The 22,779-nt window shown below is 54.7% G+C and overlaps 2 protein-coding genes across 3 annotated transcripts in view; both read left to right on the forward strand.

Moving 5' to 3' along the window:
* The first annotated feature begins 4,797 nt into the window (after window positions 1-4,797).
* On the forward strand, window positions 4,798-21,759 carry LOC101024411 (fructosamine-3-kinase). The gene is made up of 7 exons (XM_031656983.1): window positions 4,798-4,977; window positions 7,405-7,556; window positions 11,059-11,150; window positions 11,928-12,010; window positions 18,673-18,795; window positions 20,232-20,621; window positions 20,944-21,759. The coding sequence occupies exons 1-7, from the start codon at window positions 4,837-4,839 to the stop codon at window positions 21,757-21,759; spliced, it is 1,797 nt and encodes a 598-aa protein (XP_031512843.1). The 5' UTR covers window positions 4,798-4,836.
* TBCD (tubulin folding cofactor D) overlaps window positions 21,593-22,779 on the forward strand; it is a 180,656-nt gene continuing 179,469 nt past the window's right edge. Inside the window, exon 1 of one of the 2 annotated variants that reach the window (XM_017950116.3) lies at window positions 21,593-21,997. Coding sequence is in view for 1 of the 2 variants with exons in the window: in XM_017950114.2 (XP_017805603.1) it covers window positions 21,814-21,997 (184 nt within the window). In the remaining variant the exon portion in view is untranslated. The remainder of the gene's footprint in view (window positions 21,998-22,779) is intronic. The other variant, XM_017950114.2, reaches the window with a different exon arrangement.

A 22,779-nucleotide genomic window follows, 5' to 3' on the forward strand; every position in this document is an offset into this window, starting at 1 on the left:
TTCTTACTCACCTGTGGAAGACGTTAAAGGGAGAATGAAAGTAGCTGTAGAATTGCCTTCAGGGGAAGAAGCCACGTTGTGAGCTTGGCGGACACCCGGTCTGAGGGTCACCCAGGGTGCCATGAACTGGGCTGAAGGGGATGGATGGATGACTTCTCTTGTTAGCTTGTTTCTGTTGTAAGTCAGGGCCCCTCAGCAGAACGTAGAACAACTGAGCTCCTTTAGAATGCTGGTTTTTGTGTGGAGTGAGGAAGGACCATGAGTCTGGTTGTCAGTTTCCAACCTGACAGGTCCTAGACTACCGTTTGCCAGGACTGCAGGTTGTTTACTTTGACCCTGGGAAAAAGATAACTGTTCCCAAGAAAAGTGACGTCCCAAAGTGGCGCCATCCCCACGGCAAGTGTGCCGCTCGTCTCCCCACCGGTGGGTCTGTCCCGATGGGCACGTGTGGCTCAGCTCCCCACCAGGTAGGTCCATCCCGTCGGCACCTGTGCTCCTCGACTCCCCACCGGGTGGGTCCATCCCGACGGCACCTGTGCTGCTTGACTTCCCACCGGGTGGGTCCATCCCGAGGGCACCTGTGCCCCTTGGCTCCCCCCACCGGGTAGGTCCAACCGAGCGATGCAGTGGGTTTCCAGGAGGGTTTTGGTTTTGGCGGCTGCCAGGCCTGAGGCCGTCCACAGAGTCCACAACTGAGGCCATCTGGGAAGCCCGGGCTCCTTCCCTCTGTGGTCAGTCACGTAGGAGCAGAACGGCCGTTGGGCCGGGAAACGGGATGGAATGTGGATCCGTTCAGCTTTAGGGAATCGGAAGAGAAGGCTGGACGTGCAGCTCACACCTGTAATCCCCGCACTATGGGAGGAGGCCGAAGCAGGAGGATCGCTTGAGCTCAGGAGCTTGAGACCAGCCTGGGCAAACAGTGAGACCTCATCTCTAAAATAAATAAACAAACAAACGGAAAAGAAGAGTCTCCATTTCCTGTTCTGTATTTAACAGGAACCATCAGTGTCTGAAACCCCACAGCCCTGAGAGGTGAACGGCTTTCGGTTCCGGATGCTGCTGCATTTGGAGAGTGCGAGGCAGCTTCCCTGGGTTGTTGGTCGGTGGAGGGCTAAACTGGAGGGAATTCCAGGAGGCAGGGAGAGGGCTGAGGTCAGGATATTGTTCGGACTTCCTTCATCGAGCCCACACCCCAGGCCTGGGTGACGCCGGCTCCGTGGCCAGGCTTGGCTCTGTCCTGTGGTCTCCCCACACCCTGCCCATGTCTGTGTCAGGCTCCTTTCTCGGATCCTCCTCGATTCCTCCAGCTTGAGGTCCACATCCCACTCCACTCCGTCCACACCTCTCCCCTGGGCTAGTGGTGGGATCACAAGCACGGGTGCCCAAGACCTGACCAGCACCGCAGACCAGGCCCTGTGCTAAGACATCCAGGCAGATGGGGGAAAAGATGGGTGGTACCACTCCCAGAACGGGAAACCAGATGGAGGGCAGGTTCTTTTTTGTTTGCCACGGAGTCTCATTCTATCACCCAGGTTGGAGTGCAGTGGCACGATCTCGGCTCAGTGTGACCTCCACTCCCAGGCTCAAGCAATTCTCCTGCCTCAGCCTCCCAAGTAGCTGGGATTACAGGCGTGTGCCACCACGCCCAGCTAAAATTTTTTTGTATTTTTTTTTTTTTTTTTTTTTTTTGAGACGGAGTCTCGCCCTGCTGCCCAGGCTGGAGTGCAGTGGCCGGATCTCAGCTCACTGCAAGCTCCGCCTCCCGGGTTCACGCCATTCTCCTGTCTCAGCCTCCCGAGTAGTTGGGACTACAGGCGCCCGCCACCGCGCCCGGCTAGTTTTTTGTATTTTTAGTAGAGACGGGGTTTCACCGTGTTAGCCAGGATGGTCTCGATCTCCTGACCTCGTGATCCGCCCGTCTCGGCCTCCCAAAGTGCTGGGATTACAGGCGTGTGCCACCACGCCCAGCTAAAATTTTTTTGTATTTTTCATAGAGATAGGGTTTCACCATGTTGACCAGGCTGGTCTCAAACTCCGGACCTTGTAATCCACCCCCGCCTCAGCCTCCCAAAGTGCTGGGATTACAGGCATGAGCCACTGCGCCTGGGCGATACAGGTCATTTCAAAAACAGTATTATTTGCACACCATACAATTTATACTACTAATCCTGTAAGAAACTTGGGGGCACTTAACTGCCCTGCCCTTGAATCTTCAACAGCTCTTCACCCCCCACCTAGAGGACTTCCTAGCCTGGTGCCCGCATATCTGTTTCTTCATTCAGGCACCTCTCCTCACTGAGAGACCTGAGCACTCGTACGGTTCTCCGTGTGACGCCTAATATCTGACTGTAGACTCATGAGTTGTAGGAAGGAAAATTACAAGGGGCTTTGAGAAGATAACAGAGAGGACTGACTCTAGACCAAAGTGTTGGAATTCCAAAAAAGAGAACCAAGAAAACAGAGGGAGAACATCATAAAGAGCTAAAGACGGTCCCAGGATCGGAGGACCCACGAGTCCTGTTCAGGGGAGGACAGGAGACTCACCCTAACACCTCCCTGGGAATTTTTCACTGGTGTCACAGAAAAGACCCTAAAAGCCTGCAGAGATAGAACAGTTTCCACACAAAGAATAAGAACCAGAATGGCCATGAGCTTCTCTACATCAAAACTGGAGCTGGCAAGCCGTGGCACCTCCTCAGTTCCTAAAGAAATGTCTGATCTCCAAGCTGGAATTCGATACCAAGCCAAACTGTCAACAAGGAATAAAGAAATTTACAGACGTACAAGGGCTCACATTGGCCTATCATGAACCTTCTGTCAAGATGCAATAGCAGAGTGGGCTTCAGATGAGAAAAGAAAGCCAGGGAGTGGCACATACCCTTTCTGCAGCTACCACAGCCATTCTCCTGTCCTACCTGCTGTTCTGCGGCAGCCTTGCCACTCCTGTCATGAGGTGGCTGTTTGGCCGGGTGCCATGGCTCACAGCACTTTGGGAGGCCGAAGTGGGCGGATCACCTGAGGCCAGGAGTTTGAGACCATCCTGGCCAACATGGCGAAACCCCGTCTCTACTAAAAATACAAAAATTAGCAGGGCGTGGTGGTGCGCGCCTGTAATCTCAGCGACTCAGAAGACTGAGGTAGGAGAATTGCTTGAACCCTGGAGTTGGAGGTTGCAGTGAGTTGAGACTGCACTCCAGCCTGGGCGACAGAGACTCCATCTCAATCAATCAATCAATCAACCAACCTCTCGCAGATGTTGGTCTCATCAAAAGCTGTAGGCTTTATCTTCCCAGAGGCTGCCGACCTCTTAGAAGAGGTGTCTCTACAAAAGTGGGCACCTGCTTGTGGAACAGAGTCGCAGGGTTCCAGCTGGGCCTGGGGAGTTTCCTGCGACGCATCCTGGGAATGCAGAGTCCTGGCCCCGTCCCAGAACCTTCCGGGGACTCGCTGCTGCAGGGCTTCCTCGGGAGACTCGTGGGTTGAAGTCCCTGCCCGGTCCCGGAACCTTCCGGGGACTCACTGCTGCACAGTTTTCTCGGGAGACTTGGCTTCCTCGGGAGACTCGTGGGTTGAGAAGGTGGGGCTGATGTCAGAAAGACACTCTTGACATCCCCCTGCCACCTCCCAGTGCAGTACCCTTGGCAGATTAATCTCTCTGTGCCTCGGTTTCCTCATCTGGAAGGCGGGGGTAGTGACCAGCCCTTCACAGGATGGTTGTGAGGCTTCGTTGACATTTCACTTGGGTGCTAGCACACAGCAAAAGCTCAATAAATGCCATTAGCCCCAAATCGCTCTTCCTGGGCCCTTTCTTATTTTGTAAAGTGAACTCACCATGGGCTGAATGAAAACCCAGCAGAGAGTGGGGGAGGGCTTCACGGGCTCATGAGGGGGGTGGAGGGGGGTCGTGGTAGGGGCCCCCATGACCTGGTCCCCCAGCTAACTTTAGGCCGGGTGCGGTGGTTCACGCCTGTTATCCCAGCACTTTGGAAGGCTGAGGTGTGCAGATTACTGAGGTCAGGAGACCGAGACCAGCCTGGCCAACATGGGGAAACCCCGTGTCTACTAAAACTACAAAATGTAGCTGGGCATGGTGGCGGTCGCCTGTAATCCCAGCTACTCCGGAAGCTGAGGCAGGAGAATCCCTTGAATCCAGGAGGCAGAAGTTGCAGTGAGCCGAGATCCCACTACTGCACTCCAGCCTGGGAGACAGTGAGACTCCATCTCTTAAAAACACAAAAAACAAACACGAAAAAAACCTCACATCGAATGACTTCAGCGCGGACTGGGCTCAGTACCCACCTGCTCGTGTGCACGTGTGTCTACCCACGTGTATGCATGCATGGGCACGCGTGGGCACTCCCGTGTCTCAAGTCCCTTTCCCAGGACGTCCTGGAATCTGGGGTCCCACCCTGGGCCCGGTCAGCGCGTGCCATGGGAGCCCCCTCGTCAGCCTCTCTCTGGGATTGGCACCTGGCACCCCGTGCGCAAGCCCCACGTCATCACGGGGGCCTCTGGGGCCGGGCCTGGCCTGCAGCGTGGGAATCCGGCCAGGCCTGTGACCCGCGCCCGGGCCGAGGGCCGGACCTGCGTCCGCTGCGGGGAAGGGATTCCGGGTCCCTGCAGGGAGCTCAGGCCCCAGCGCGCCCGTGAAGAGCTGCGCGGACCCCGGCTCCTTCCCCCGCATCCCGGGCGCAGGAAGCCGGACCAACGCGGGGAGCGCACGGCGAGCCCGCCCGAGGCCGCCCCTCCCGCCGCCCGGGGTCACGCGCCGCGCGGTCCCGCCCCGCCCCACAGGGCCTGGGCCGGGCTCCGAGCGAAGCCCCGAGCCCCGCACCCATGGAGCAGCTGCTGCGCGCCGAGCTGCGCACCGCGACCCTGCGGGCCTTCGGCAGCCCCGGCGCCGGCTGCATCAGCGAGGGCCGAGCCTACGACACGGACGCAGGCCCCGTGTTCGTCAAAGTCAACCGCAGGACGCAGGTGCTGGCCCGTGCGCAGGCGGGGGCTCTGCGGGGCTCTGCGGAGCGTGGGGAGGCGGCGGGGTCGGGGGCAGGCGCATTTCCTGGGGCTGGGCCTGGGGAGGGGGCGGTCAGCTTTGGCCCTTGGGAGGTGGCACCTGCTGGGTGGGCCCGGATCAAGCGTTCAGTGAGGGTTTGTGTCTGCACGATCCGTGACCTTCCTTTGGCCTCGGTGCGCAGCGCACAGGGTTTTGGGGGTGGTTTTAACTTTTCTATCCAGCAAGCGTCAGGGGAGGTGAGGCTTGGGGTCCCTGGCTCCACTTTGGGCCGCCCCTCTCAGCCCACCGTCCTCCTGGCAGTGGGGAAGAAGCAGAGACATGGCTGGGCCCCTGCCAGGGAGGGACCCCATGGGCCAGGCCAGCGTTCTCCTTCCTACAGGCCGTGCCTGTGTTTAGACCTGATTTCTATCTCCTGCTGAAAATAGTTCTGTTTAAGAATGTATGGAAGGCCGGGCACGGTGGCTCACACCTGTAATCTCATCACTTTGGGAGGCCGAGGTCAGTGGATCACCTGAGGTCAGCAGTTTAAGACCATCCTGGCCAACATGGTGAAACCCCGTCTCTACTAAAAAATGCAATAATTAGCCAGGCGTGGTGGCACGGGCCTGTAATCCCAGCTGTTGGGGAGGCTGAGGCAGGAGAATCGCTTGAACCCAGGAGGCAGAGGTTGCAGTGGGCCGAGATTGAGATCGTGCCATTGCACTCCAGCCTGAGTGACAGAGCGAGACTCCATCTCAAAAAAAAAAAAAAAAAAAAGTATGGAAAATATTATCGGAGAAAGTGGAGAAGGTTAGGCCTTGAGAGCCGAAAGGTGGGGAAAGGCAGGCCTGGGTGCCCTGCTGGCCTGAGTGGGCTCAGGAGGCCCTGTACACTCTGGTGGGGGGGCTGTCTGAGGGGCAGCCCGGGTCCTGGTGGGCAGTGCTGGCAGGAGGAACCCCAGAGCCATGCAGCCTGGGTGTGCGATTGGATCCTCCTGCACCACTGGCTCTGCCGGCTCAGAACCCAAAACCCTCAAAGTGGGGAGTCCCACTCACAGGGAAGCAGTTTTTGGTTCAGGCTTCCCACGGGCCCTGGGAAGCTTCCTCAGCTGGTCCTGAAAGCTCTGCTGGGTGAGACCCCTCCTTCCCTCCCACCCCCGTGAAGGGCCTGCCCACGGTAGCTGCTCAGTCCTTGCAGGAGAGCAGGTGATGCTGGAGCCCCTGGGGCAGGCCCAGGAGTTCCCGGCATGGTGCTTGTGAGCTCACCCTGGGAGCAGGGCTGGGGCGTGCCGGCCGCCCTCCCACCTGGGGACGCTCACACCCACCCTTGGTGCAGGCTGGCCAGGGCTGCCAGGCTGGGGAGGCTGTCCCTGAGCTTTCCCTGGGGTACTTTGAAGGAAAGGGCGTTCTGTTCCTGTGCACCAGTAGATGCTTTGGTCTCATTCATGAGGTTTGATTTTTTTAAACATGCAATTCTATACTTTGGGAGGCCGAGGCAGGTGAATCACTTGAGGCCAGGAGTTTGAGACCAGCCTGGCCATCATGGTGAAACTCCATCTCTAGTAAAAATACAAAAAAAACAGCAGGGTGGGGTGGCCCACACCTGTAATCCCAGCTACTCGGGGGGCTGAGGCAGGAGAATTGTTGGAACCCAGGAGGTGGAGGCTGCCGTGAGCCGAGATCATGCCACTGCCCTCCAGCCCGGGTGACAGAGTGAGACCCTGTCTCAAAACAGACAAACATGCAATTCTATAGGCCGAGGTATTCACAGACCACGTTCATCAATGCATGTTTTCAACTAACGTGTAGTGTACGTGAGGTGAGAGTTCACCTGACGTACGGTAGGTATGTTTGTGGGAATATTTCAGAAACAGGGAGGCCCAGGTCCCGGGGGAGGCAGAGGCCGGCCAGGTGTACGGCGCCTTTGAGCTTCCCAGCCCCTGCCTTGGACCTGAGGCCCCGCCTGATGGGCCCAGTCCTCTTCTTCCCTGCCCGAAGTGTGTGCCCAAGTCAGCTCCACCTATGTGTGTGCTGTGGCTGCCCCACCCTAAGTAAGGCAGCAAGGAAGGTGGGTAACCCGGGGGTCCAGCTCCGGACCTTGGTTCACTCACACCTCCCCACGCCCTCAGTGCTCCCTGGTGCCCACACGTGGCCTGTGCATCCTCCTGTCACAGCAGCCTGCAGACCCCACACTCCTCATGCCGCAGGCTCAGCCTCAGCTTGCAGCCTCTCTCTCCGACAGGGGCCCCTCTGCACCTTGCCCTCTGCGTTGGACGCCAGCTCCCAGCCAGCTATCAGTGACTGAAGGTCCTTGTGACTCCCACATGTTCACTTCCATCAAGGGCCCGGTAGGCAGAGGCCCTGGCTGAGTCAACAAGGCTGATAAGGCTCACGGCTGTGTTCTGGATGCAGGCCCGGCAGATGTTTGAGGGGGAGGTGGCCAGCCTGGAGGCCCTCCGGAGCACAGGCCTGGTGCGGGTGCCAAGGCCCATGAAGGTCATCGACCTGCCGGGAGGTGGGGCTGCCTTTGTGATGGAGCATTTGAAGATGAGGAGCTTGAGCAGGTGAGTGTGTGTGAGACCCATCTGCACACACATGTACAGGCAGAGAGAGACTCCGGGACAGGCAGAGAGAGACTCAGAGACAGGCAGAGAGACTCCAGGATAGGCAGAGAGACTCCGGGACAGGCAGAGAGACTCCGAGACAGGCAGAGAGACTCCGAGACAGGCAGAGAGAGACTCGGAGACAGGCAGAGAGAGACTCAGAGACAGGCAGAGAGACTCCGGGACAGGCAGAGAGAGACTCCAGGACAGGCAGAGAGAGACTCCGGGACAGGCAGAGAGACTCCGGGACAGGCAGAGAGACTCCAGGACAGGCAGAGAGACTCCTTGACAGGCAGAGAGAGACTCCGGGACAGGCAGAGAGACTCCGAGACAGGCAGAGAGACTCCGGGACAGGCAGAGAGAGACTCAGAGACAGGCAGAGAGACTCCGAGACAGGCAGAGAGAGACTCCAGGAGAGGCAGAGAGACTCCGGGAGAGGCAGAGAGAGACTCCGGGACAGGCAGAGAGACTCCGAGACAGGCAGAGAGAGACAGAGAAAGGGATAGAGAAGGGGAGGGAGACAGAAACAGGGAGAAGCCTGTGGCTGAGCTGTCCTCACAACTGCCTGGCTATCAGAGGCAGGGCCAAGAGTTCCACCCTGCCATTCTTAATGGAGATAAAAAGTTACTGCTTTCTGGTATATGACTGGTTTTCCTAGATTAGTTTGGCTGTAATGAGGTTGCATAAAATAAGTGTATATATATATATATATATATATATATATATATATATATATATATATAATTATTATTATTTTTTGAAACACAGTCTCGCTCTGTTGCCTAGGCTGGAGTGCAGTGGTGCAATCTCGGCTTATTGCAACCTCTGCCCCCAGGGTTCAAATGATTATCCTACCTCAGCCTCCTGAGTAGCTGGGACTATAGGTGTCCGCCACCACACCCGGCTAATTTTTGTATTTTTAGTAGAGATGGGGTTTCACCATGTTGGCCAGGCTGGTCTCAAACTCCTGACTTCAAGTGATCTGCCCACCTCGGCCTCCCAAAGTGCTAGGATAACAGGCCTGAGCCACCACACCTGGCCAAAATAAGTATATTTCAACCCATCATTTGCTTTGTACTTTATTTTTATTTTATTTTTTTTCCGAAACAGAGTCTTGCTTTGTTGCCCAGGCTGGAGTGCAGTGGTGCCATCTTGGCTCACTGCAACCTCTGCTTTCTGGGTTCAAGTAATTCTCCTGCCTCACCCTCCTGAGTAGCTGGGATTACAGGTGTGCGCCACCACGCCTGGCTAATTTTTGTATTTTTAGTAGAAACGGGGTTTCACCATGTTGGCCAGGCTGGTCTTGAACTCCTGACCTACTGATCCGCCCGCCTCGGCCTCCCAAAGTGCTGGGATTAGAGGCGTGAGCCACCGCGCCCGGCCTGTTTTGTACTTTATAGCACATTAATGCCAGCTCACTTTGGGCGGAGTGAAGCGATCTATGAATGCTGTGGAGTCCTTACATTTTTTCTAATTATTAAAGTCATACATGGTCATTGTATAAAATGTGGAAAATACGAACTCATGTGAAGACATAAAGCCACCATGATTCCATCAGCAAAGAATGATCACTGTTAACATTTGGTATATGATTATCATGCCAGTCTTTTTTTTTTTTTTTTTTTTTGAGATAGAGTGTCAGTTTCTTGCCCACACTGGAGTGCAGTGGTCTGATCTCGGCTCACTGCCACCTCCACCTCCCAGGTTCAAGCAATTCTCTTGTCTCAGCCTCCCGAGTAGCAGGGATTACAGGTACCCCACCACCTCACCCAGCTAATTTTTGTGTGCGTATGTGTGTATATATATATTTTTTGAGACAGAGTCTTCCTCTGTCACCCAGGCTGGAGTGCAGTGGCGCAATCTCAGCTCACTGCAAACTACACCTCCTGGGTTCAAGCAATTCTCTTGTGTCAGCCTCCCGAGTAGCTGGGACTATAGGTGCCCCACCACCTTACATAGCTAATTTTTTTTTTTTTTTTTGAGACATAGTCTTGCTTTGTCACCTAGGCTGGAGTGCAGTGATGCAATCTTGGCTCAGTGCAAGCTCCACCTCCCGGGTTCACGCCATTCTCCTGCCTCAGCCTCCTGAGTAGCTGGGACTACAGGCGCCCGCCACCACGCCCCGCTAATTTTTTGTGTTTTTAGTAGAGATGGAGTTTCACCGTGTTAGCCAGGATGGTCTCAAACTGCTGACCTCGTGATCCGCCCACCTTGGCCTCCCAAAGTGCTGGGATTACAGGCGTGAGCCACCGTACCTGGCCTAATTTTTGCATTTTTAGTAGAGACAGCACGTTGGCCAGGCTGGTCTCAAACTCCTGACCTCAGGGATCTGTCTGCCTCGGCCTCCCAAAGTGTTGGGATTACAGGTGTGAGCCACCACACCCAGCCCGTCTTTTTCTTTCCTTTTTTTTTTTTAAGACGGAGTCTTACTCTGTCGTCCAGGCTGGAGTGCAATGATGCAGTCTAGGCTCACTGCAAGCTCTGCCTCCTGGGTTCTAGTGATTCTTCTGCCTCAGCCTGCCGAGTAGCTGGGACTACAGGTGCCCGCCACCACGCCTGGCTAATTTTTGTATTTTTAGTAGAGATGGGGTTTCACCATATTGGCCAGGCTGGTCTTGAACTCCTGACCTCATGATCTGCCCGCCTTGACCTCCCAAAGTGCTGGGATTATAGGCATGAGCCACCATGCCTGGACCCCAGTCTTTTTCCTATTTGTGATTTACATTGGTTTTCACAAAAACATTTGTAGCCGATTTTTTTTTTTTTTTAATTTTTAAATTTCTTGTAGAGATGGGATCTCACTGTGTTGCCCAGGCTGGTCTTCAGCTCATGGCCTCATGCAGTCCTCCCACCTCAGCCTCCCAGAGTGCTGGGATTGTAGGCTGGAGCCACTGTGCCCCTGTGCCTGCCCCTGCATTTTCACTTATCATTACTTTTTCAGCACCCCTCCCTGAATTCCTGGTACCTCCCAAGACTTCTGTTGAAGCTCACTTGGTTAATTCCTCTTGGTGATTACATGATTTTGTTTTCTGGAAAGGGTCATTGCCAGTGCTAGGCATGGCAGTTCACAACTGTAATCCCAGTATTTTGGAAAGCCAAGGCAGGAGGAGACCCCATCTCTTAAAAAAAAAAAAAAAAAAGAAAAGCCAGGAATGGTGGCACAGGTGTGTGGTCCCAGTTAGTTGTGAGGCTGAGGTGGGAGGATTGCTTGAGCCCTAGAAGTCAAGGCTGCAGTGAGCCATGATTGTGCCACTGCACTGCAGCCTGGATGACAGAGCAAGGCGTGGCCCCAGAAAAGAAAGAAAAAGGAAAACAAAGAGTCATCGCCTGGTGTTCACTTTTTACTGTTTAAAGAGTGGAGAGTAGTTTTTAGTGTATTTAAAACATTTCTCAAAATGGAACAAACTGGGTGGTGTTATTTATCATTTGTTATTTTAATTAGCTGCATTTCTTCTTTCCTTAGTCAAGCATCAAAACTTGGAGAGCAGATGGCAGATTTGCACCTTTACAACCAGAAACTCAGGGAGAAGTTGAAGGAGGAGGAGAACACAGTGGGTATGTTCAGATTGCTTTTTGGTACCCTTGACCCAGCCACACTGTCTACCTTAGATTGGCGCTCATGGTACTTCTTGGTGGCATTTCAATAGTAGGCCGAGTTATATCCATCTCTCTTTACACTACATTATGAAAATGAGATTATTATTTTATTTATTTATTTATTTTTTTGAGACGGAGTCTCGCTCTGTCGCCCAGGCTGGAGTGCAGTGGCCGCATCTCAGCTCACTGCAAGCTCCGCCTCCCGGGTTCACGCCATTCTCCGGCCTCAGCCTCCCGAGTAGCTGGGACTACAGGCGCCCGCCACCTCGCCCGGCTAGTTTTTTGTATTTCTTAATAGAGACGGGGTTTCACCCTGTTAGCCAGGATGGTCTCGATCTCCTGACCTCTTGATCCGCCCGTCTCGGCCTCCCAAAGTGCTGGGATTACAGGCTTGAGCCACCGCGCCTGGCCGAAAATGAGATTATTAAATAAGAATTTTGATGTAGCTGACAAGCTAGTAGAATTGGCACATGATCCCTTTTATACCCAGCCCTCCTTTCTGGTGTGCTTGAGGTAATAATAACCCCTTTTATACCCAGCCCTGCTGTCCAGTGTGCTTGAGGTAGGACTGTCCTGGCAGATCCATATACTGACTAACTGCTATTGTATGTAGTACATCCTCAGACCACCCATATTCTAGCACGCGTAGCCCAGGCGTATACTGATGCTCTGCTGAGGTCTGGCATTTAAGAGAAAGACAAACAGCTCCTTCAGGTCCAGGATCTCTGTCAACAGGCCGAAGAGGTGAGGGTGCTGAGCCTCGGTATGTGAACAAGTTCGGCTTCCACACGGTGACGTGCTGCGGCTTCATCCCGCAGGTGAGTGCCTGGGAGAGGGTGTTCCCTGATGCCGTAATGCTGGCCACCCACTCTTTATACGTGACAGAATGCCAGTCCCCCAGGCACCAGCAAGACTGACTACCTGATTTCTGAAAGCAGAGTACAAGCTGTGAAACCTGGAATGGGGAGAGCAGATGCCGAGGGTCACTGAGCTGAGCTGGGGCAGGCAGATGAGCATTCCACGCAGAGGGAGCCTCAAGTGCAAAGGTTGTGTTGCACAAGGCTCCTGATGAGTATGAGGGACTGGAGACTGCGTGATGGGTAGTGTGCAAAGTCAGGGATTAAGTCCTCATTACTCAGCTCCTCTCCTGAGGCCTTTACAAATTATTATTTATTTAGATACAATTGAGATATAATTCACATAAGATCCACCATTTTAAAGGATTAGAATTAATTGGTTTTAGTACATTCACAATGGTGTGCAGCCATCACTGCTGTTTAACTCCAGAACATTTTCTTTTTTTTTTTTTTTTTTTTTGAGACGGAGTCTGGCTCTGTCGCCCAGGCTGGAGTGCAATGGCTGGATCTCGGCTCACTGCAAGCTCCGCCTCCCGGGTTCACGCCATTCTCCTGCCTCAGCCTCCCGAGTAGCTGGGACTACAGGGTGCCCGCTACCTCGCCCGGCTAGTTTTTTGTACTTTTTAGTAGAGACGGGGTTTCACCGTGTTAGCCAGGATGGTCTCGATCTCCTGACCTCGTGATCCGTCCGTCTCAGCCTCCCAAAGTGCTGGGATTACAGCATTTTCTTTCTTTCTTTCTTTTTTTTAATTTGAGACGGCGTTACACTCTTGTTGCCCAGGCTGGAGTGCAATGGCGTGATCCTGACCCACCGCAACCTCAGCCTCCCGGGTTCAAGTGATTCTCCTGTCTCAGCCTCCCAAGCAGCTGGGATTACAGGCATGCACCACCACGCCCAGCTAATTTTTGTATTTTTAGTAGAGACGAGGTTTCATGTTGTCCAGGCTGGTCTTGAACTCCTGACCTCAGGTGATCCGCCCTCCTCGGCCTCCCAAAGTGCTGGGATTACAGGCATGAGCCACCGCGGCTGGCCTTAATTTTGTATTTTTAGTAGAGACAGGGATTCTCCATGTTGGTCAGGCTGGTCTTGAACTCCCGACCTCAGGTTATCCGCCCGCCTCGGCCTTCCAAAGTGCTGGAATTACAGGTGTGAGCCACCGCGCCCAGCCAGAACATTTTCATTATCCTAAAGCAGAATCCATTAGCAGTCACTCCCCATTTTCCCCTTCCCTGGTCCCTGGCAGCCTCTACTGTACCTTCTGTCTCTTTGAACTGACTTATTCTGGATATTTCATATGACTGGAATCACATAATATGTGACCTTTTGTGTCTGGCTTCTTTCACTCAGCATCATGTTTCACGGCTCTTCCACGCTGTAGCAGGTATTAGAATGTTCTTCTTTTATGGCTGAATAATATTCCATTATATGGCTAGACCACATGTTTCTTTATGTATTCCTTTTTTTTTTTTTTTTGATACAGAGTCTCGCTCTGTCGCCCAGGCTGGAGTGCAGGGGCACCATCTCGGCTCACTGCAAGCTCCGCCTCCCGGGTTTACGCCATTCTCCTGCCTCAGCCTCCCAAGTAGCTGGGACGACAGGCGCCCGCCACCACGCCTGGCTAATTTTTTGTATTTTTAGTAGAGACGTGGTTTCACCGTGTTACCCAGAATGGTCTTGATCTCCTGACCTCGTGATCCACCCACCTCGGCCTCCTGAAGTGCTGGGATTATAGGCGTGAGCCACTGTGCCCGGCCTGTGTATTCCTTTTTATGGCTGAATAATACTGGGGCCTCTTGAACCATCATCTTTGAAATCTGTGAAGTTTCAAAGAAGTCTTTGGACAGCCCAAGTGCTCTGTGCTTCCCTCAAAGCAGCCGTTACTGGACCATATTTTGGTTTTGTTAGGAACACAGCACCCATTATATAGGAACGAGTTCAGAGTCACTGCTTCTTGAAGAGAGAATACTTTCCAGTCTGTCTCCTGGTCGAAGCCCGTCCTGACTAGTTGGGTCCCTGCGGACGATGGCCAAGCTCTCCCCGGCGCAGGTGGAGGGCGAGTCTCCCAGCTGGAGGTCACTTGGGGCAAGATCCTCATGACGTCCAAGCAGATTTAGGGTTCCCAGCCCACAGGCAGTCCTCACAGCTGGGCTCGCTACAACTGCACATGGAGCTTCCCAGGTTTACCAAGGCCTCCGAGATCTCAGCCACCGCTGGCTCTCCTGGGGTCACACACTTATCTGGAGCCAGTGAGCAGCACCCTCTTCATCGTCCGGGTGAGCACGGCTGGGCGCAGCCTGTGGTCCTGCTGTGGATGCTGAGGTCAAGGGTTGCAAGTGGCTGGGTCTACAGGACTTGGCTGGCCCAGCAGGGTAGTGTTTCAAAGAAACGAAGTGAAATCTTACTCAAAGCCCCTGTGTGTGAAGTGGACGAGAAGGGGGCTGGTCTGTTTGGAGCGCAGGGAGGCCCTCAATGCCCCTCAGACTCCAGGATCAAAGAACCCACCTCAGATCAGGTGCAGCCTGGCTAGGAAGGGCGAGGCACCAGGGAGGACACCTGCCCAGCTTCCTGCATGTGGTGCCTCGGACAGCACCAGGTTCCGGAGGCTTCCCCCTCCTTGGGAGGGCTGAATGGGTCCTGGGGGAGTGTGTGCTGCAGCCACTGGGGGGCAGTGCTGAGCGGTGGGCTCCTTGGACACCTGGGCACTAAGGCCCGCTCAGGCTGCCCGCTGGGTCGCCTGCGGTGCTTGCCCTATGCTCTGTACATGGCCCCGTACAGGCACCGTTCTAAGCGCTTCATCGGACTCAACTCACCCACTTGCCCTAGCAGGTAACCAGGCAGATAATGTCACTGATCCGTTGTATAGATGAGGAACGTGATGTGCAGAGTTCACACTGGGGTCTGTGGAGCTTGTCAGTGGGGCAGCCGGGCTTTGACTCTCGGTCTGGCTTCATAGCACAGGCCCTGACCACGGCACAGCCCCTCTGTCAGGGGAGGCCTGGTCATTGGCACCAGCTGTGTACCCAGGTGGCCATTCCCTGGGCAGCGTGGAGGGTCACAGCCCCTCTGTTCAGGTGGCAGGACTGGACGAGCCCATGCTGCTCTCCTGCTCCCAGCACTAAGCCTGGTTGTCTTCCGGAAAGAGGACAGAGCTCAGACGCTGGGAGCTTGGGTGGGCCAATGGGAAATGGCGGGAGGCTGCATGGTGCACCTCTGGGCTGGGGGTCTGACAGCCAGGCTGTGGGGAGGGGCCTTTCCATCCTGCTCTGGAGGTGCACAGAGCACTAGGGGCGAGTCCAGGGGCCGAGTCACCACAGCACGCATGTGCAGGGAGAGTCCTGGTGGGAGCCACTGACGAGGGTGGTCCTCCCCAAAGGAGTTTTACAAAATAACCCTTTGTATAAAATCAGCTTCGTATTTTTCTCTACTGAGGTATAACTGACATAAATTGCACCCATTTAAGACGTATAATTTGGTACATTTTGACATGTTTGTACCTGTGAACCTTTTACCACAGTCGAGGTGAGTATACTGATTACCCCCAAAAGGTTCCTCATGCCCTTCCCTGCCCCGGGCAACCATTCATCGGTATTGTCACTGTAGATTAGTTTGCATCTTGTGGAATTTAATATAAATGGAATCATGTGGTATGTCTTCTTTCCATCTGCCTTCTCTCACTCAGCATAATCATTCTGATATTTATTCAAGTCCTAAATCCTTTGATATTCATCCGTGATACGCATCCATGTTGCATGTGTCAAAAGTCCATTCCACTGTATGGATCTGACACAGCCTGTTTATCCCTTCACATGTGGATGGATTTCTGGGTCACTTCCAGTTTTTGCTTATACAAATAAAGCTGCTGTGAACCTTTGTGTACAAATCTTGGTCTGCACAAATGCTTCCACTTACCTTGGGTAAATACCTAGGAGGGGAAGGACTGTGTCCTATGGTAGGTCCATATTTAGCTCTTTAAGAAACTACCAAACTCATTTCCAAAGTGGTTGCGCCCTGTTACAGTCCCACCAGCAGCATATGAGAGTTCCAGTTCCTCCACATCCTTGTCAACACTTGAGATTTTCTGTTTTAAATTACAGCCATCCTAGTGGGCGTGAAATATCTCACTGAGGCTCTACTTTGCATTTCCATAATGACTAAAGATGTGGGACATCTACTCGTGTGCCTGTTTGCTGACAAAATACCGTCTTTGGTGAACCATCTGTTCAATTATTTTGCCCAATTTGTGAATAGGGGTTTTTCTTATTATTGAGTTTTGAGAGTTCTTTGTATATTTAAGATATGTCTTTTACCAGATATATGATTTGCAAATAGTGTCTCCTAGTTTGTGTATTTTCTTGGAAGTGTCCTTCAGAGGCCAGGCACGGTGGCTCGCGCCTGTAATCCCAGCACTTTGGGAGGCCGAGGTGGGCAGATCACTTGTCAGGAGTTCAAGACCAGCCTGGCCAACATGGTAAAACCCCATCTCTACTAAAAATACCCAAAAATTAGCCAGGCATGATGGTGGGCACCTGTAATCCCAGCTACTTGAAAGGCTGAGGCAGGAGAATCGCTTGAACCTGGGAGGCGAAGAAGTTGCAGTGAGCTCAGATCATGCCATTTGTACTCCAACCTGGGCAACAAGAACAAAACTTGGTCTCAAAAAAAAAAAAAAATTCCTTATTATCCTTTTTTTTTGTTGTTGACATGGAGTCTTGCTCTGTTGCCCAGGCTGGAGTGCAGTGGTGCGATCTCGGCTCACTGCAACCCCTGACTCCCGGGTTTAAGTGATTCTCCTATCTCAGTCTCCCAAGCAGCTGAGATTACAGGCGCCTGCCACCAGGCCGGGCTAATTTTTGTCTTTTTAGTAGAGATGGTGTTTCACCATATTGGCCAGGATGGTCTCGAACTCCTGAACCCGTGATCCACCTGCTTTGGCCTCCCAAAGTGCTGGGATTACAGGCATGAGCCACTGCGCCTGGTTGGTCATTACTGTGAGATCTTTGCTAACACAGACGTTTAGTGCTATACATTTCCCCCAAGTACTGCTTTAGTGGCATCTCACAAATTATAAGTTGTGTTTTTGCTTTCATTCAATTGAAAACACTTTCTCATTTCCCTTTTGAAGTCTTCCTTACACAGATTTTAGAAGGGTGTTAGTTTTCAAATATTTGAGGATTTCCCATACATTTTCCTATTTTTTGTTTTGTTTTGTTTTTCTGAGATGGAGTCTTGCTCTGTCGCCAGGCTGGAGTACAGTGGTATAATCTTGGCTCACTGCAACCTCTGCCTCCTGGTTTCAAGCCATTCTCCTCCCTCAGCCTCCCTAGTAGCTGGGACTACGGGCATGCACCACCACACCCAGCTAGTTTTTGTATTTTTAGTAGAGACGGGGTTTCACCGTGTTGGTCAGGATGGTCTCGATCTCTTGACTTCGTGATCCGCCTACCTCAGCCTCCCAAAGCGTGAGCCACCAGGCCTGGCCTGCCTATTGATTTTTGATTGAATTTCATTATACTTTGCATGCTTAAATTCTTTTCAATTTATTGAGACTCGTGTGCATGGAGAGAGAAATCTTACTCTATTCCTCTTATAGGCCACTAATCCTATTGGATTAATAATTCACCCTTACAATTTTATTTAACCCTAATTACCTCCTAGAGGCCCTTCCTTCAAATACAGGCGTGTTAGGGGTTAGGGCTTCAACGCAGGAATGCGGGTGGGGGCACCATTGAGTCTGTAGCAGGATATGGGATTTATCTATTTTTCCTGCAGTTTTTCATGTATTTTGAAGCTCTGTTATTATAGGCAGAGGCATTCAGGATTATTATGTTTACTAGTTGACTCCCTTTGTGAAATGACTATACTTCATTTTCTTTGCTTTGAAATCTGCTTTGTCTTGTATTAATGTAGCCACTCTAGCTTTCTTTTTTTTTGTTTCTTTTTGAGACGGAGTTTCACTCTTGTTGCCCAGGCTGGAGTGCAGTGGTGCGATCTCGGCTCACTGCAACCTCTGCCTCCGGGTTCAAGCGATTCTCCTGCCTCAGCCTCCCGAGTAGCTGGGATTACAGGCCCACGCCACCACGCCTGGCTAATTTTGTATTTTTAGAAGAGATGGTGTTTCCCCCGTGTTGCCCAGGCTGGTCTTTAACTCCTGGGCTCAAGGGATCTACCTGCCTTGGCCTCCCAAAGTGCTGGGATTATAGGCGTGAGCCACCGTGCCCAGCCTCCAGCTTTCTTTTGACTAGTGTTAGCATGGTGTATCTTTTCCATCCTTTTAAGGTTTTTTTTTTTTTTTAATAATGTCTTTTTGCACGTAACTTATTGTTGGATTTGCTTTATTTTTCCAATCTGTCATTTTCCTAGAGTATTTATTTTTGACATTTGTATTTAACGTGCTTAGTCATATGGTTAGGTTTGAGTCTGTCATCTTGGGATTTTTTGTTTGTCTCATCTGCCCTTTGTTCCCTCTTTACCTGCCTTCTTCTGGGTCGAGTATTTTATGTTTCTGTCCTACCTCCTTTGTTGCCTTACTAGCTATCTTTGCTGTGTTTTTAAGAGTCCCTCTAGGGTTTAGCAGCACGTGGCTCCGAATTGCAACACTGGCCTCTTTTCCCTTGTTGCCCAGGTGAATGAGTGGCAGGATGACTGGCCGACATTTTTCGCCCGGCACTGGCTCCAGGCGCAGCTGGACCTCATTGAGAAGGACTATGCTGACCGAGAGGCTCGAGAACTCTGGTCCCGGCTACAGGTGGGCACAGCAGTGACTTCTCTGGGAAAGAGCTGGTTCTCTCATGATCCCACTGCATTTGGGTGGGGTCCTCTGTAAAACTGAGCTGGAGCAGGGAACACTGAGATCTGGAGCGTAGCGGGTCAAGTCAGAGACACATCAGGGAGGAGGGGGGGCAGGGTAGGGGGTTCCCCTGACAGGGAATCCAAAAGGGGTGAGAAGTGAAGACACACTTGGCTCCTAGTGCCCCTCTCCACTGCTGGGTTCCCAGGTATTTAACCTCAGACTTTCCTCATGTGAAACACAGGTGCTTGTAAATGGTGGCGTTAACCATGATTACTTTTCTTACTATCAGTAACACTTGTCCACTCCATCCTGTTCCTCTCCCATGGGAAGATGTAGGTACCAGATGCTCCAGAGTGACCAATTTCAAAACATAACTCTCGGCCAGGCGCGGTGGCTCAGGCCTGTTAGCAGCACTTTGGGAGGCCTAGGTGGGCGGATCACTTGAGGTCAGGAGTTTGAGACCAGCCTGGCCAACATGGTGAAACCCCGTCTCCACTAAAAATGCAAAAATTAACCGTGCATGGTGGTGCATGCCTGTAATCCCAGCTACTCGGGAGGCTGAGGCAGGAGAATTGCTGGAACCTGGGAGGTGGAGGCTGCAGTGAGTGGAGACTGCACCATTGCACTCCAGCCTGGACGACAGAGTGAGATCCTGTCTCAAAAAGAAAAAAAAAAATCAAAATATAACTCTCAAAATGTTAAAAAAGAATGTGCATGTCAATCCAGAGTGAGTATGCATCAAAGAGACTTTAACTCATTAATGAAGAAACTAGGCTGGGTACGGTGGCTCACGCCTGTAATCTTAGCACTTTGGGAGGCCGAGGTGGGTAGATTACCTGAGGTCAGGATTTCAAGACCAGACTGGCCAATATGGTGAAACCCTATCTCTACTAAAAATGCAAAAATTAGCCGGGTGTGGTGGCGGGCGCCTGTAATCCCAGCTACTCAGGAGGCTGAGGCAGGAGAATCGCTTGAATCCGGGAGGCGGAGGGTGCAGTGAGCCGAGATGGCGCCACTGCACTCCAGCCTGGGTGACAGAGCGAGACTTCATCTCAAAGAAAAAACAAACAAAACCTGCAGACATCTGTGTAGGGAAATAAAAGTGGAGAGAGTTTGTGAAGGTAGCGCAACACTGCTTCCTATTCTGCGGATTGATTAACATTGCAGCCCCGGAGGTTCTCCACTGCGTGGAGCTTCTAGACCTAAATTAGGAGGAAATCCTAAGTGAGACAAAGCTGGACTCCCCTGAAGTCAGGTGGCCCCTATTTCTGGGCTCGCAGGCGGTGCTGGGGCTGGACACCAGAGCGGCTCGCGAGTGGGCTTTGCCTTATTTCCAAGAACGAGGCCGGGGCGCCCTGAGGCCGGCGGTAACGCAGCCGTTGCTCCCGTAGGTGAAGATCCCGGATCTGTTTTGTGGCCTAGAGATTGTCCCCGCGTTGCTCCACGGGGATCTCTGGTCGGGAAACGTGGCTGAGGACGACGTGGGGCCCATTATTTACGACCCGGCTTCCTTCTATGGCCATTCGGAGTTTGAACTGGCAATCGCCTTGATGTTTGGGGGGTTCCCTAGATCCTTCTTCACCGCCTACCACCGGAAGATCCCCAAGGCTCCGGGCTTCGACCAGCGGCTGCTGCTCTACCAGCTGTTCAACTACCTGAACCACTGGAACCACTTCGGGCGGGAGTACAGGAGCCCTTCGCTGGGCACCATGCGGAGGCTGCTCTGGCGAGGCGCCCCTGCCCCCTGCTCTGCTCCTTGTCCTCTTCTCCCTCTTGCCCTTGTCCTCTGACCCCGTCCCCACTCCCCTGTCCTCACCCCCGCCTCCCAGTCTGGCCTCCCCCGTGTCCCACTCCCCTGTCTCTGGACTTCTTAGCTCCTCCCCTCCCCACCTCTGCCTCACGGGTCCACCCCCGGTTCCGTCCCCCTGTCCCCCCTGTCCTCACTCCTGGTTCCTGTCTCGCTGTCCCTGCCTCTGTCCTTGTCCTTCTGTCCCCTGTCCCTGACTCCCAGCTCCTCCCACCCTGGCCCCCTCTGTCTCTCGGACCTCCCCTGCTCCCACCCCCAGTCCCCAGCCTCCCTGTCCCCCACCCCGACCTCCCTAGATCCTGGCCAGCCCGCAGCGGGCCTCGGCTGGCGTCCAGGCCTCCTTCCCGCAAGCACGCCAGCAAGGGATGCAGGGCGGACTCCAGGGAATGCATCATGGACTCCAGGGACAAGCACTGCCTGCGCAGCGGCTCCTGGATCCAGTGGGTCCCAGCGCGGCGGGAGGGAGCTGTGGGCAGGCTCCTGGAGGGGTGGGTCCCCAGTTCACGCCCTGTGCCCCACGGGCAGTGCTCAGGCCCCGCCCCGCTCCACCTTCCCGCGGCTCCACCTCGCATACCCGCCCCTGCCCCGGGCGTGTTGAGGCCCCGCCCCACCTCCGGCCCCACCGCAAGCCCCGCCCCTCCCGCCCACGCGTGCCCGGGCCCCGCCCCCTGCCCACGCGTGCTCAGGCCCCGCCCCGGCGTCCCCCGGCCCCACCCGCAGCCCCGCCCCCTCCCCGCCCACCGCCTGCTCAGGCCCCGCCCCGCTGTCCTCTGGCACCGGCTCCACCCTGTTGCCCGGCCCACCGCGTCTCAGGCCCCACCCCCTGTCCCGCCCCGCCCACCGCGTGCTCAGGCTCCGCGGAGCGGTCACGGCTCCATTCGCGCCCCGTGTCTGTCCGCGGCGCGCTTTTCCAGAACCTTTGGGCCCCGCCCCTGCTCGTGTCCTCACGTGCACGGCGCGGTCCCGCGCGCGGTATTTTGGCGGCCGGCGCGTTCCGTAGCGAGGCCGGCGAGCGGGGTCGGAGGTCGCGGGGCGGGGCCAGCGTCGGTTGCCGCCTCAGCGGGCGCCGCCTTTTCATCCCTCATCTCTCATCCCCGGCGCTCACGCTCTAGCGGAGTCGGAGCTGCGAGTCCGTGAGGCGGGGGCGCGGTCCCCAGGCAGCCGAGATGGCCTTGAGCGACGAGCCGGCCGCGGGCGGCCCCGAGGAGGAGGCGGAGGAGGAGACACTGGTCTTCCGCGCCGCGCTGGAAGCGTTCGGCGAGAGCGCGGAGACCCGGGCGCTGCTGGGCCGCCTGCGGGAGGTGCACGGCGGCGGCGTGGCGCGCGAGGTGGCCCTGGAGCGGTTCCGCGGTGCGTGGGCGGGGTCGCGCGCCCGCTTCCTTCCCCGGCCCGGGCTCGGCGCCCCGGGTGCACTTTCCCGGGCGGGGACCGCAGCCCGACGGCGCCGGCCGCTCTGCGAGGGCTGCCGGTGCGCGGTCCCGCGGGCCGTGGTGGGGCGCGGCCTTCCCAGGCGGGAGAGGGCCACGCCGGCGCGGCGTTAGGTGCACGGGGCAGACGCGCACCTCCCTTGGGGGGGCCGTGGCCCGCGGAGCGCCTGCTCGCGCGCGGGGTGAAGCCTCTGCGGCCTCCCGCCCCGTCCCCGTCACTGGAGGAGGTGCCCGGGCCGGGGAGACTCGGCCCAGACCCCTCTGGACGGCCGGTCAGCCCTGCCGTGCCTGCCTCCACCGAGCGCGGTTCCTGTGAATGCCGTGTGGACGGGGAGATAGGCAATGGGAGGGGAGCGCAGGGAACAAACCTGCTGCGCACAAAGGGCGCCGTGGGTGGGGAGGGCGGCAGCCTGCCGGTGCGGGGGACGCGGGGGACGCGGGGGACAGCGCGGGCTGGCTGGCCGGGTCCGTGCCTCTGCAGGCGGGGTGCGGTGTGGGTGCCCCGTGGAGGCCATTCGATGAATCTCAGTTCTCCGAGTTCAGACCCACCTTTACCGCTGTCTCTAGTGGGTTATTTCCAAACAAGTGCTTAGGACCTCGCAGTTAAATAGTTACGTAGGGTTTTGTAATTCGGTGAAATCATCTTTGTAGACCCTTTGAGTAAGAAGAGCTTGTGCGATGACAGCACTCGGATTTTAGGAGTCA

The sequence above is a fragment of the Papio anubis genome, chromosome 17 (assembly GCF_008728515.1).
Source record: "Papio anubis isolate 15944 chromosome 17, Panubis1.0, whole genome shotgun sequence".
In the NCBI taxonomy this organism is placed as follows: Eukaryota; Metazoa; Chordata; class Mammalia; order Primates; family Cercopithecidae; genus Papio; species Papio anubis.